Below are 12,327 nucleotides of genomic sequence, written 5' to 3'. Positions count from 1 at the left end.
CCAAGATTCATGGCTTTGAGGATGCTAGTGTGGAGTTTGGTTGGCATGAATTCTTTCTTCCAAGACTGCATTATGGTTAGTCTTGCCTATACTTTCAGTTTCAAACTCTCTTTTATTTCAGCACTTAAAAATAATAAGTTCTTAGTTTTCCTGAAATTCTAATAAAAACCAGAGCCTTACTAATTGAAATTAGGTTTCCAGTCCCTATTAATCCAGGGGAAAGTGGAGTGGGATCTGTTTTTATTTATATTGCAATAGACCTCCCCGCCCAATGAGTTTAAGCACGAAACTGCACGTGAACCTTTGTCTCACCTCTCCCCCCCTCCAAGGGGGCAGTTCAGGAGTCAGAAATTACTTCTAGAGTAAATGCAGTACAACTCCTGTGCTGGTAAATGTGAGGTGCCTCTGATGCTGCTCCCCGGGAAGTCAGCATGTTCAGTGCCAGGCCTGTTTAATTGGACTTTGCTCAGAGTTTGACAAGCGAATTGCTAACAACACAGCACTCCCAATTAAGCTGTTTTTTTCTGTAATATTAATGGAATAAACCCACTTCTGAGAATGAGGCAAGGCTGAGACTTGCTGTGACATTACAGGAAGAGGAGGCAGAGAAGTAAAAGTCTGCCAGAAGCTGAAAATTGAACACATGGGAAAGGAGAAGTCAAAGTGTATGAGCATATTTTGATAAATATTAATGAATTAATTTGTATTTAATTTACTTAGATAATCATTAAAGGCTTTAAACTGCCCAGCAATTTATTATTTTCCCCACTGTAAATTCTCCCTAACATTGCTTCCTTTCTGATGTGAATGTCTTATGCTAGAATAGTATTATTTATGATATGGCTCTAATACTTGGACTTTGACATCCTGCCTAATCACTCACCCAGAGGCATGGCATTGTTATATCTAACTGCTTTAAAATAATGGATTCATTTTAGTAAAATGATCAAATGGCTTGGGCAAAGTTATACTTTCCTGGTACATCTTAATGGGTTATTATCTAATTCTAAATTATTAAAAGACAAAACAGTTTCAATAGAAGCCCATTTCTTATTGTCATATTTTAGTTATGTACTATTATCTATGGGAAAGCTCTAATAAAGACATTTTAACACTTGGTCTTTCTTTCTTTAACAGCCCAGATGCTTGGTGCTGACACATTTGTAGGATTTTTCTATGTAAGATAGCTACAGCATGACAGCTATTTTTAAAAAAGAAAGGAGCCTGAAACAAAAACTCACATCCAGAATGTAACACATCCAGCTATATAAGTGAATCTTTTTGCCTGGGGTATCTGATTTTTAAGGAGAGGTGCTCAAAGACTTTCTCATTATATTCCATTGCATTATATATATAGATGTATATTTATCATGCAACACTGGTATTTAAATCCCCTTGCTTCAGACTTGCATTAAGATACCAATTTTATGTATAGAAATCAAGTAGTTCTAGTTCTAATATCACTTGCTGAAACCCCTCTACTAACGACAAGTAAATATATTAATTGGTACTTTTGTATAATGCATTATTTTTCATAATAATTTAATGGAAATTAATATTTCATGTTGTGAAATATAGACTGTATTTAGTAGCTGGTATTTTTCACAAGTGATGTCAAACTCGTAGTGAACCAGATACTCATTTTAGCACAGCATGTAGTGTCTTGTTGCTGAACCCCCAAAATATTTTTCTGTTCTGGCAAATGAGTTGGGTTTTTTTTCTTCATGTCAGAAATGACAAAATCACTGATTTCTGTACCTTACCTGGCCTGACTACAATACACTTATTAATCACATACTAAGTTTACAGTGCAGTAGAGAGTACAGTTTAAATGCATGTATGAATATAGCTTAAAATTAACCATGAAATATATGTTCCTGAGGAAGAATAGCTTTTCTGCTTTCTGCTATTAGTATATGCTGCCTGCTTTATCTTAAATTCAGCTTGGTGTTTGTAAAGAAAAGCGAAGGCTTTGCAATTCACCAGTAAGTGAAGTCAGTTTATTTCATGCTATTAGTTTTATTTCTTACCATATTGTCACTGAGTGTTATTGTCTAGCTTTGGTGAAGTATAAAGAATTTTAGTAGTAATAGTTAGGGAATTGTGCATGTAGCTCATGATCCTGATCTAAAGACAAAAATACATGTACAACCCCTTTCCTAAGGTGCACAAGGATAAAGCTGCCTTGATCAGACATTTCTTCTCTCATCTCTTTCATTGTCCTGTTGGCTCATGTTTTTCTTGGTTTCCAGTAACCAGTGTTTACTCATCATCTTGCAGGTTTTACCAGAATTTTTGCATGTCACAGTTAGCTGTAATCATACCTCAGTAAAAAACGGATGCAAAAGAAATAGATTTAATAAGTAAAATTAAATTCTTACACCCCTTTTTGTTCTTGAATTGGAAAAGCTGAAATATTAAAACCATCTTTGTTTTATAGTACTGTACAATCTTGCCTATAGTTTCCAAATGAAAAGTAGCTTATCTGTCTTTTTTTCTGTTTTGTAGAGAAATGATGAAGAGGCTGTTGTGGACAGAGGTGGAACTCGCTCCATTCTCAAGACACATTTTGAAAAGGAAGATCTTGAAGGTGAGGGATGATTTTTCTGTACTTTATGTTGTCACTTTCTTCTGAAAGTACTGAAATGTAATTTCAAATGTGTAAACTTATTGATTTGAGCAGGGATGCAAAGAGACAAGAGAGTAGAATATTGTCATTTATTTTAAAGAAATACTGTTTTCTGCCACAGCAGTGTCCAGAAACAGATTACGGTGGAAGGAGTTTGCTAGTTTTTCGTGATCTGTGGTCGAGTCCTGTGAATATGCATGTGTGAGTTTAGATAAGTCTTTTAAGCTTTCAAATATGCAATTGCAAGCAGGACTGCTGATTTAGTACTTATAAAGGCTTCTACATTTGCATTACAATCCTCATGTAGTTGCCTAGCCACATCTTCAGCTGAACAAAAGCATTCTGGAGTGTCAGAGATTGGATACATATTTACTGATATCCACTAGAGAAACCACCTAACTTGACCATGTAGAAGAAAGTGAGAAATGATGAGAACTGTTTAGATGCTGGTCTAATGAGTCAGTTGCATTTCTGTTTGAGTAGTATATCCCAAGCTTTGGTTACTACTGTACTTAAACTCTTGTATTGAGTTGTGTGATCCCCTAAGTCATAGCTATAATGAAAATTAGTTTCTGTTGTATATGTGATGTCCCTTTCCTGAGACTGGAAATGGCTGATTTTGTTAGCTTCTTGTAGTGGGACATGGAGGTTCCTGGTTTTGCCACACAGATGCACACATGAACTAGCCCAAAAGAAATACTAAGATCAACATGCAGGAACTTGAGTTTTCTAAATTCCTACCATTGATTACTTCATTTTGTTTTTCTTTTTTTCTCTGTCTGTATGAACTTTGTGTTATCTGATATGTGTTGGCCATATTGATGGTTTCATTGAAATACCAACATTACACAGCAACTCTGTTACTGCTTCCTTCAGCAGTGCCTCCCTCAAAAAGCAGATGTAGCTGCATTTGAGAGGGGCCTGGCTGTGTCTGTGTGAGCTTGTCTCTCACAGAAGGATGTTAGATGTTGTGCAGTGTGGCATGGCTGAGGTTGGTAGCTCTCTATTCAGCCTGGGGGAAGTCTGGGTGTGTGCAAGGATGGATCTCAGGTGAGATGTTTCAGGGTGGCATTTAGAGTTTTGGTGTCTCCAGTGGGTCAGGCTGGCAATGCCAGTTATGGGCATAAGCACAAAACCTCCTATTTTGAATCTGACATTTAATCTGTGGTCTTCAGTCTCTTGATTGCATCCTTGATCAAAGAGAAACCACTGTATCTGGTGTCCTCAGAAAAACACCCAGTAAAAGAGTGGGAGCTTCCTGTCTCCCTTTCTCCATGGTACTGACTCACAGAGATTTTGTGGGGTGAGTCAACCCACAAAAATATCCTTTTGCTGAGTCATTTTATTGATGATAGTGAGGTGGCATTTTAAAGATGGACAGCTTTCTGCAGAATGACATCTTTAAGCTCGGTCACATAAGCTTAAGTCACATTAAGGTTGTCGGAATTACTGTGATGTTCCACATGTGACTTTGTGAAACATAATTTAAGAACTGTTAATTTAATTATTTTTCCCCCACCATCCTATATGTGTAGAGTTGCTCCTGTGAAATATCAGTGAAAATATTATTTCAAAGATATGGTCTTAAGATGTTATCAGTAGAAATTGGAACATGGCAGTGACACTCCCACAATCTTCCCATCAATTTAAGCTGATTTAAGTTCAGAATATTGAAAAATTCTGCAGTTATCAAATGAATCTGCTTTTATTAAAAAGAAAACCCTATTGTTTCGTAATGTTCTAAGAAAACAATTTTTCTGTGTAGAATCAATCCTTCATGATGCAGTTAGCTTTCTCAGATAATGTCATGCTCACTCTAAGCTCAGATCAGTTTGTCCTTAAATTTATAATCACTGCATTCAAAACACCAGGTGACATAATAAGTTTTGAAGACATTGCAGATTTTAATATCCAGTTGCTGTCAATAGCATGTCCATTTGTTTTGCAGTACATCTAGGCACTTCTCCCGCTGGAAACAGAGAATGTGACTCACAAATACCTGTCTCATTCACTGACATTGTGTTGGGTTTGGCTGAAAAACGTACCTTTTTCCTAATGACATAACAACTATGAAATATGAAATTAAATAATCAGGTGCTAATTGCATATCTTAGAAAAAGAGTATAACCAGGCTATTAATACGTATTACGTAATTAGCTTTTTGACAGGCATTTAATTGGGTTTATGTTTTAAAATGTAAATAGCTAGTTACTGAATATTCTAGGGAAGAATAGGGTGTAAGTTTCAATGTCAGCAAAATTACAAAAATTGCAATTCAAATGAAGAGCTGCAGGTTTAAATCTGAAAATCAGTATTCAATTTCTTCTTATTAAATCTTATAATTTTAAGTATTTTGTCTTTTAAAAAAATATTTAAACTATCAACATTCAAACTTCAGAAATACAGATTTAAATGTGTACTAAAATTTCCATCTGAAATTTCAAAGCCTAGTAAATATTTGGACTTGCATATTTTAGGCAGTCATTGTGCAAGTGTATTGCAAGTACATTTCTTGCTGAAAGCATGAAGATATGGTGTTTAATCCTGTCTTAAAGAATGGACACAAGAATAGATTTTTGCCTTAGACTCTCCAGATCAGTATTTTTTTTCCGTGAGCAGTATAGTATAACTTTGAGAACATAAGGCAGGAACTGCAGTACCTATGGGAACAGAAGAGATGTGGTGCTCATCTTAGTGCAGTAAGTGCTTCAAATTGTATCTTTTTGCTTAAGTTTTGTAGTGCTTCAGAGGTGAATTGTTGGAGAGCTTTGGCTTTCAGATTTTCAGCACAAATTATTTTTCCACATAGTTAGTTTTTTGTGAATTGTAAGGTCAGGATCAGTCACTAATATTGAATAGGTCATTTGTCTGACTATTGCATTGATGGAGGGACTGAGAAAGCATTTCTAAAATCAAAAAAGGTATTATATTTCCTGGTTATAATAATCTGTTTTGTATGTAATCTTTGAATATGTGTACAAACAAAATCCTACTGAAATAAATATGCTGTCATTTTAATCGGTGGTGGAATTCCTAAATGAGAATTGGGCACTGATTCTGGCTGCTCAAGTATTTAATTGCAAAACGACAGGTTGTACATGTGCCTGTACTGAGGGCAGCTAGGGAGGTTTTCCTGGACAGATGTGCCCTTCAGCAGCTGCTCTCAGCTCATTCCATGGGGCTGTCTCTGGCTGGCTGCCATTGCTTCAGTGCATGTTGAGTGAGAACAGCTTCTGATCAGATGGATGTACCTACTGCTTATCTCATGGGTCAAAAGTACTTGGATTGCTGGAGAGCTCAGATTCTCTCAGGTCACATGCTGACTTTTGGGCTATGCAGATAGGCAAAGGGATTGACATTAAATACACTCTGGCCAAGGTCTTTTCCTTATGACCACTCTGTTAGCTGAGGGGAAAAGTGGCCGTTCCATGGACTCCTTGCTGGAGGTGCCCAGCTGCAGATTGAGGATTTTTGTGAGAGTATTTCAGAACTGCTCTGGGTATTGCTGTGGCCTGGTTTGAGAAGCAGCTTCCACAGGGAGATGGGTGGAGATCAGATTGTTAGGTGAAGGTCCCAGCATGAATCAGGGATGAATTCTGGCTCTGTTGGAGAAAATGGCAAAATGATCCTTGATTCAGACAAGTCAAGATTTTGCTTAAGCTTTTTATGTTTCATTCATTTAATCTGCCTAAGTGGCATGGGAAAATTTGCCTCAGGGGAAATCAAGTTTGCCATGTTTCATGTCTCTGAGGATACATAAAACGCTGTATCCAGTATATGCATGAATATGACTCAGGATATGCCTCCTGACACTTTTTACAGCATTCAGATTACGTGGATTGCTTATTGAAAGTTACAAAAAACCTTCAAGCTTAATTAGAATATAAATATTTCTAGCACAACACAGAATGATGCAGAAGCCGAGACTTTAAACCTAATAAACCAAAAATTAATTGTAAATTTTGTAGAGATATTTTGTAATTAACTACCTGCATGAAGGATAATTTTGATAGTGGATACTGAACAGAAACAGTGAAACTCTAGAGCTTCCAGATTTAATTATTCTCTTTTAAAAGAATCATTTTAGTTATTTTTCTTCTTTTTAGATTTGTTCCAGCTTGTGACAATAATTTAAAAATTATTTAAATGAAATTTTGATTATGTACTGTTAGGGTTAATATATGAAAAACCTCATTGTGATTAAATGCTAAACTCCATATATTATTACTTAGTAGAAATTTGAGTTTTAAGCAGCCTTTTATTCTCAGAGACTGGACATTTTTTTGTAGAAATAACATCATAGCACACCTGTCTGCCACTGACATTATTTACCTGAAAATTAATAGGACCTAGCAGCTCATAGGACTGAAAGAATATAAATTTTAATAACCTGGCCTTGGTTCACCCATGCCTCAATGTAGAAACAAGTCAGGCACCGGCTCTGCTTGGTCAGACAGGAGCATCAGCTGAGATTTCCCTTCCCCTTGGCTCCCAGGATGCTCCAGCCTACTGCAAATAATTTGTTAGCATGTCAGTACAGATGCCCTGCTCCCAGCTGCCCTGCCTTGCTGCCCTGGGGTGCCCAGCTCATCCTGACGTGGGCGCTGACCCCGCTCGTGCTCCTTGCAGCGACGCTCGCCGCGCTTCGATGGAACAATAAAAGCTGTGGAAACACAGGCCAGAGTGATTTGGCTTTGTCTGTACCTGGAATGTTGCTCTTTCATTTTGTTGCCTACCAGGTATCACAAGCTCAAGCTTGTTCCCTTTGTGATTCCTAAGGCACATGTTTCTGTAGTGCCTCTTCTCTAGTTTTGTTTTCTTTTTCCTACGTAATTCAATATTGCTTGAGATCTCACTTTTCTCCTCTTGTCCTGGCAGTCACCTGGTTTGATCCCTTTGCTCCCCTTGTCCCTCCTCAGCAGTTTCTGTGGTAGTGGAAGGTGGTTCACCTTGAACAATCATGAATAAGTCTGAAGCATGTGTTCACAGAATCTCTTTGAAATGATGAATAATGAAATAATGGAAGCAGACAAGTGCCACAGTGTTGGTTGAACACTACAGTCTTTAGCTGATGATAAGGTTTGGTTGTGAATTTGGCTTGAATTTACTCTGAGCTTCACAGACAGGGAACCTTTTCAGTATTTGTAGGGACTAATACATTCAAATGCTTCACTTTGTGAAATCCCAGATGAAACTGACATAAACCAATTTGCCATTGTTGGTGAAAGCTGCTAAATTGCAGCATCAGAAGATAGAAACATTAATTTTTTAACACGCGATTGTACTTGTACTGAGATTGCTTTTTCTTTTTCTTTTTTTTTTTTCTTTTTTTTTTTTTTTTTTTTTTTTGCTTGCTGTTAATTTCGAAATATAGGTCAAATTATTCCCTCCAATAACCACAGCTTCACTCTCCATCAGTGGAAAGAGTTGCGTGTCTGGGCAGGTTCTTTTACATTTCGTGTCTGCTGGCTTTTTTTCTTCTGTCTGGCAAGGTCATGATCTCATGATAGAACCATACATACAACACCTCTGGGTTCCTCTGGAGGAATCTAGGAAATTTGAAACATAAGTGCTGGTAAAAAAGTACATTTTTGCCTACCTACAATCGGGAAAAATCTTTTGTTAAAATGCAAGGTTTTTTTGGGAGGGCAATGAATGATCGAAGCTTTTTAAAAGGCCCTTAACTTTAATGACTTCAGTGAGATACTCTTATCCTCCATATTCAATGTGTCCTTAATGTTATCGTGGGTCAGGAATATTGTTTTTATTTTTTTCTATATAATTTTTGTTGTAATCTACTGTAGAATATAAATTACATGTATAATCTAAAAGTAATTTTGAAGGTTTTCTTGTCAGTTCCTCCAAATTATGGCACCGCAAAAAGGTGAAAAATGGGTTTTGGGCAAACCATAACCACAAACAGCAATGTAAACTGTTGATTTTGGAAGAATTGCTTTTGTCCTTTCTGCTTTTTCTCCAGCTCTGCTCCCTGCTGCACTACAATAACGAATCGTGAGTCATGTACTTTTACTCCTACACAATTCACCATCATCACTTTCTTTCCTGTAAGGAAAAAGGCAATTCTTTTTAACCCTACATGGGCTGATGGTTTTCTGTCTCTACCTCACCATTCATTTTTGAGAGGATGAAACATTGCATTTGGTTCAGCTCTAGCTGTCAGTGCACAGGGGAGGCTTCAAGCACTGAGTGTTTTCCAGAGGAGGGAGGAACCCCTCTGGTCCTGCTGAGGTCAGCACTCAGCTGAGGCTTGGCTTGAGCTGCTGGCAAAGTGTTCTTTCTCAAGGCACCTTGCCTTTGCCGTGTGTTTCCTCAGTAGGTCACAGAGCCTGCCTTTGCTCTTTCTGGAGGTGTTTCAGGACCCATCTGTTCCCTTGTCTGCCCCTTCCCTCCATGCCTGTGAGGAGGGATCTGAAAGCCTTGGTGCCAGCAGGTGCCTCAGGCAGATTCAGGTAATCCCAGGAGGAAGGCAGCACAAGCACACGGACCCTGAGCAGCTGGTGCCCATGGATGTTTGGATCCAGGACAGTCATTATTTTACACAGTTGCCACCAACTGGGCTGGCTCACTAAGAAGCTCTAAAGTACCTCCTTGAGTTCCACATTCCTGGTGTAATATGGAGACCTGAAAGAATTTCCATGCTGAGAGAGGATCTTCTCCATGGTTTATGCTGTGTTTAATTTATGTCACAATTTAAAAACTCAGAATTGGTTTAGATATCTGTGAGCCATAGGATTTATCTGATCTTCCTGAGTTTTTCTATTAACCTTACATTAGCATCAGTAGTGTTTTATCATAGAAAGACTATGATTTTGTCCTTGCAAAAACACCCTCTGAACTCGGATGTTGATTTATTCCAGACGGGCTGCTAGGAAAGCTAAGCATGAATCACATGCATTTTTTTTCAGTATTAAGATTTAGGACCAAGTAATTTTATAAAACAGACCCACTGAGAAAATACAATAATACATAAAGATTATTTACAGTGTGAAAGTTTATTAAAGAAATGCAATGCACTGAATTGATCTGGTCTGCAATGACGTTTATACAGAGCTATACATCCACTGGTAAATTGTAAAAAGATTATTTTTAATAAAAGAATATTCTGAATCAAATTGCATATAGCTGGGGAAAAAACCCCAGAATATAAAGTTAGTTCAAATTTATAGCATAAGAAGCTTGTGGTTTACCTTCAAAGCAATAAATCACTCCTTGGGTTAAAGTATTTAAGGATTGAGAAATAATAATCCATGTTATAAATAATTCTTTTTTAATTTTTGTGGGATTACATTAAACACAAATGATAGTATGAAATATTTAAGAGGAGTCCTATTAATTATTAATAGCTTTGAGACAGATGAAAATACATGCAAACATGTGGAAAAATCAGAATCTCCCCATAACTTTTGAAGAAAAAATTATTGTGCTCTAAGTGTCTTCAGTTTGTAGAGGTATGAAATCATTGCCCTAGAAAAGACAGATATGAAACATATATTATTAATATGAATACGTCTCTGCACTTCTTAGAATAAAATCTAAGTAGAAGTGTTGTTTGAGGTTGCTGAAAGGAGAAAGGAGAAATTATTCCTTTCTTAAAGTTTTTTAAGAACCCAATAGCAAATTAATAATCTAAAAACCCAGGCTCAGAATAGGAAGAATTTTCTGCGTATCCCTTGAGAATGACTGAAGTAACATCTAGAAATGGTTTTCAGAACCTGGCATTCTGTGTCTTTAAAACCAGAAGCTTATCCTAGCTACCTATCTTATGCCTTAAATAAATGGAAAGAAAAAGAAATGTAGTGGGATTTCTAGAGCTCTGAACACACATAACCCATTTTAATTGACGGCGCTTGATGACTTAACTTAGGTACTTCTGGACATCCCATTACAATTCTTTAGTGATATGACATTTCAAGGGAAAATGGAGATGGAGAGAAAGGATTTGTAAATATTTCCCTTAATTTAGTAGAAGTAAAATATTTTTAAAGGAATGCTAAGAGTACAGACTTTTTTGCCCCAACACTTCCCATTCTTCCAAAAACAATTTTAACACAAAAAACATACCCATTTGGTAGGGAGAGCAGTGTGCTATGTTCACCTCTTAAACCATATGTCAGCTCTGTGTGAGAATGGCTGTTAGGTTGTACCTGATGTCTATGGTTTGTACCCTGATGTAACCTGCAGTTGTTACTATTTCCCATACTTTAGTGTCTTTGTAGCCTTGCCAAAAGAATGAGAAATTATAATCTAATTGAGCTAGGTCCGGTGAAAATGTATGGCAGAGCAGAATTATTTTCCAATATTTGAGCAATATTCAGTCATTTTAAGTTGGCATCCTGATGAAGTAAGTAATAAAAGACACAAAACAGTTCGTAAAGATAAATGAAAGAAATGCCCATATATGATCAGTTATTATCTATAAGGATACCCTGGATAGTGGATATCCTGGGTTTTCCTGAGATCCGCCCTGCTCTGTCCATGTTTGACCTTCAGTCTTGGCAAATTTAGAGAGCTCTCTGGAAACTCTTGTTTAATAATGCCTTGGACAATTTGTACAGAAAAATGTACATTACATTCTAGCTCATAATACTTACCATGAAAAGGTTACTTGAAGTAAGGTAATACAGTAATTAGATTTCTTTTGTATTTCCTTTCTTTTTTTTTTTTTTTTTTTGCTGCTTCCATCATTCATTGTCATTTTGTCAGCAATTCAGAATTCATTACTCTTTTGTTCCCAGATGGTCTCTTTTTGCTCCACAGTTGTGATCTTTTAATAAACCAGAACTACTTAACTCTCAGATTTTTTGCTTTTTGCTCTATGATTTTTCTGTAGAGAACTATTGCTTTTCCCCTGTCAGTTTCTTTGCCTCTTATATGTCTGAACCTTGTAACAAGCACCTACCTTTCTCCATGTGTTTACTGAAATTATGCCTCAGTAGCACTCTGCTGGTCTCAGTGGGTTCACACAGAAAGAGTAAAATCCACTTTGTTTTTTCCTGATGTCTATTTCTGTTTCCAGGTTCCTGGTTTTTTTCCAGTGAACTGATTTTGTCTGTATAAGGAAAATTGTTGTGGCATTCAGACACACACGCACACACACACGAATGTTCTGGCACTGTATCTCAGAGTACTGAATAAAGAACAGTCTGGACTCAAGTACTGCTTTCAGCCCTGGATATTAATTGAAATGTGAGTCTCAATCAGCATTTCCTGATGCAGGTACAATCTGATCATTGACGTGGGAGAAAACTAGGATAAGCATGCCCACTTCTATCACAAAGCAGCAGGAATGTACTTAGTAACTAAATTAAAAAAAGGAATCTATTTGCAACTCTGGAAATTACTGAAGTCTTAGGAACAGTAAACCTTCCTTTCAAAATGTTGTTTTGCTTTTTCTTCTATCCAAGGAGAGGGATAAAGAAATATAAAGTACTGCATTACTCATGTCCTTCAGTATTTTTAAATGAATTTTTCCTTGTGTCATGCTTTACTGACTGCAATGCATTTGAAATACACAAAAGGCAACAGTTCTCTTTAAACCATTTCTTGAGTTAAATGTGATAAGCAAGAAGAAGGAAGTATATAATAAATAAATAAATAGTTTTCAACTCATGGGCATTGTATTAGGAAGATCTCCTCACTCTACAAGAACAGTCTCTCAAAAATTGATGCCTCTTCTT

At 36.9% G+C, this 12,327-nt stretch overlaps 1 protein-coding gene across 8 annotated transcripts in view; it reads left to right on the top strand.

Moving 5' to 3' along the window:
• Positions 1–12,327, top strand: part of SLC4A10 (solute carrier family 4 member 10) — a 146,994-nt gene that overhangs the window by 52,986 nt on the left and 81,681 nt on the right. For all 8 annotated transcript variants that reach the window (XM_059475481.1, XM_059475483.1, XM_059475480.1 and 5 more), the window contains one exon: positions 2,509–2,590. In XM_059475481.1, coding sequence (XP_059331464.1) covers positions 2,509–2,590 — 82 coding nt within the window. The remainder of the gene's footprint in view (positions 1–2,508; positions 2,591–12,327) is intronic.

The sequence above is a fragment of the Ammospiza nelsoni genome, chromosome 7, assembly GCF_027579445.1.
Source record: "Ammospiza nelsoni isolate bAmmNel1 chromosome 7, bAmmNel1.pri, whole genome shotgun sequence".
In the NCBI taxonomy this organism is placed as follows: Eukaryota; Metazoa; Chordata; class Aves; order Passeriformes; family Passerellidae; genus Ammospiza; species Ammospiza nelsoni.
Note: the sequence above shows the minus strand (reverse complement) of the source record. Positions and strands in the feature narration are given on the sequence as shown.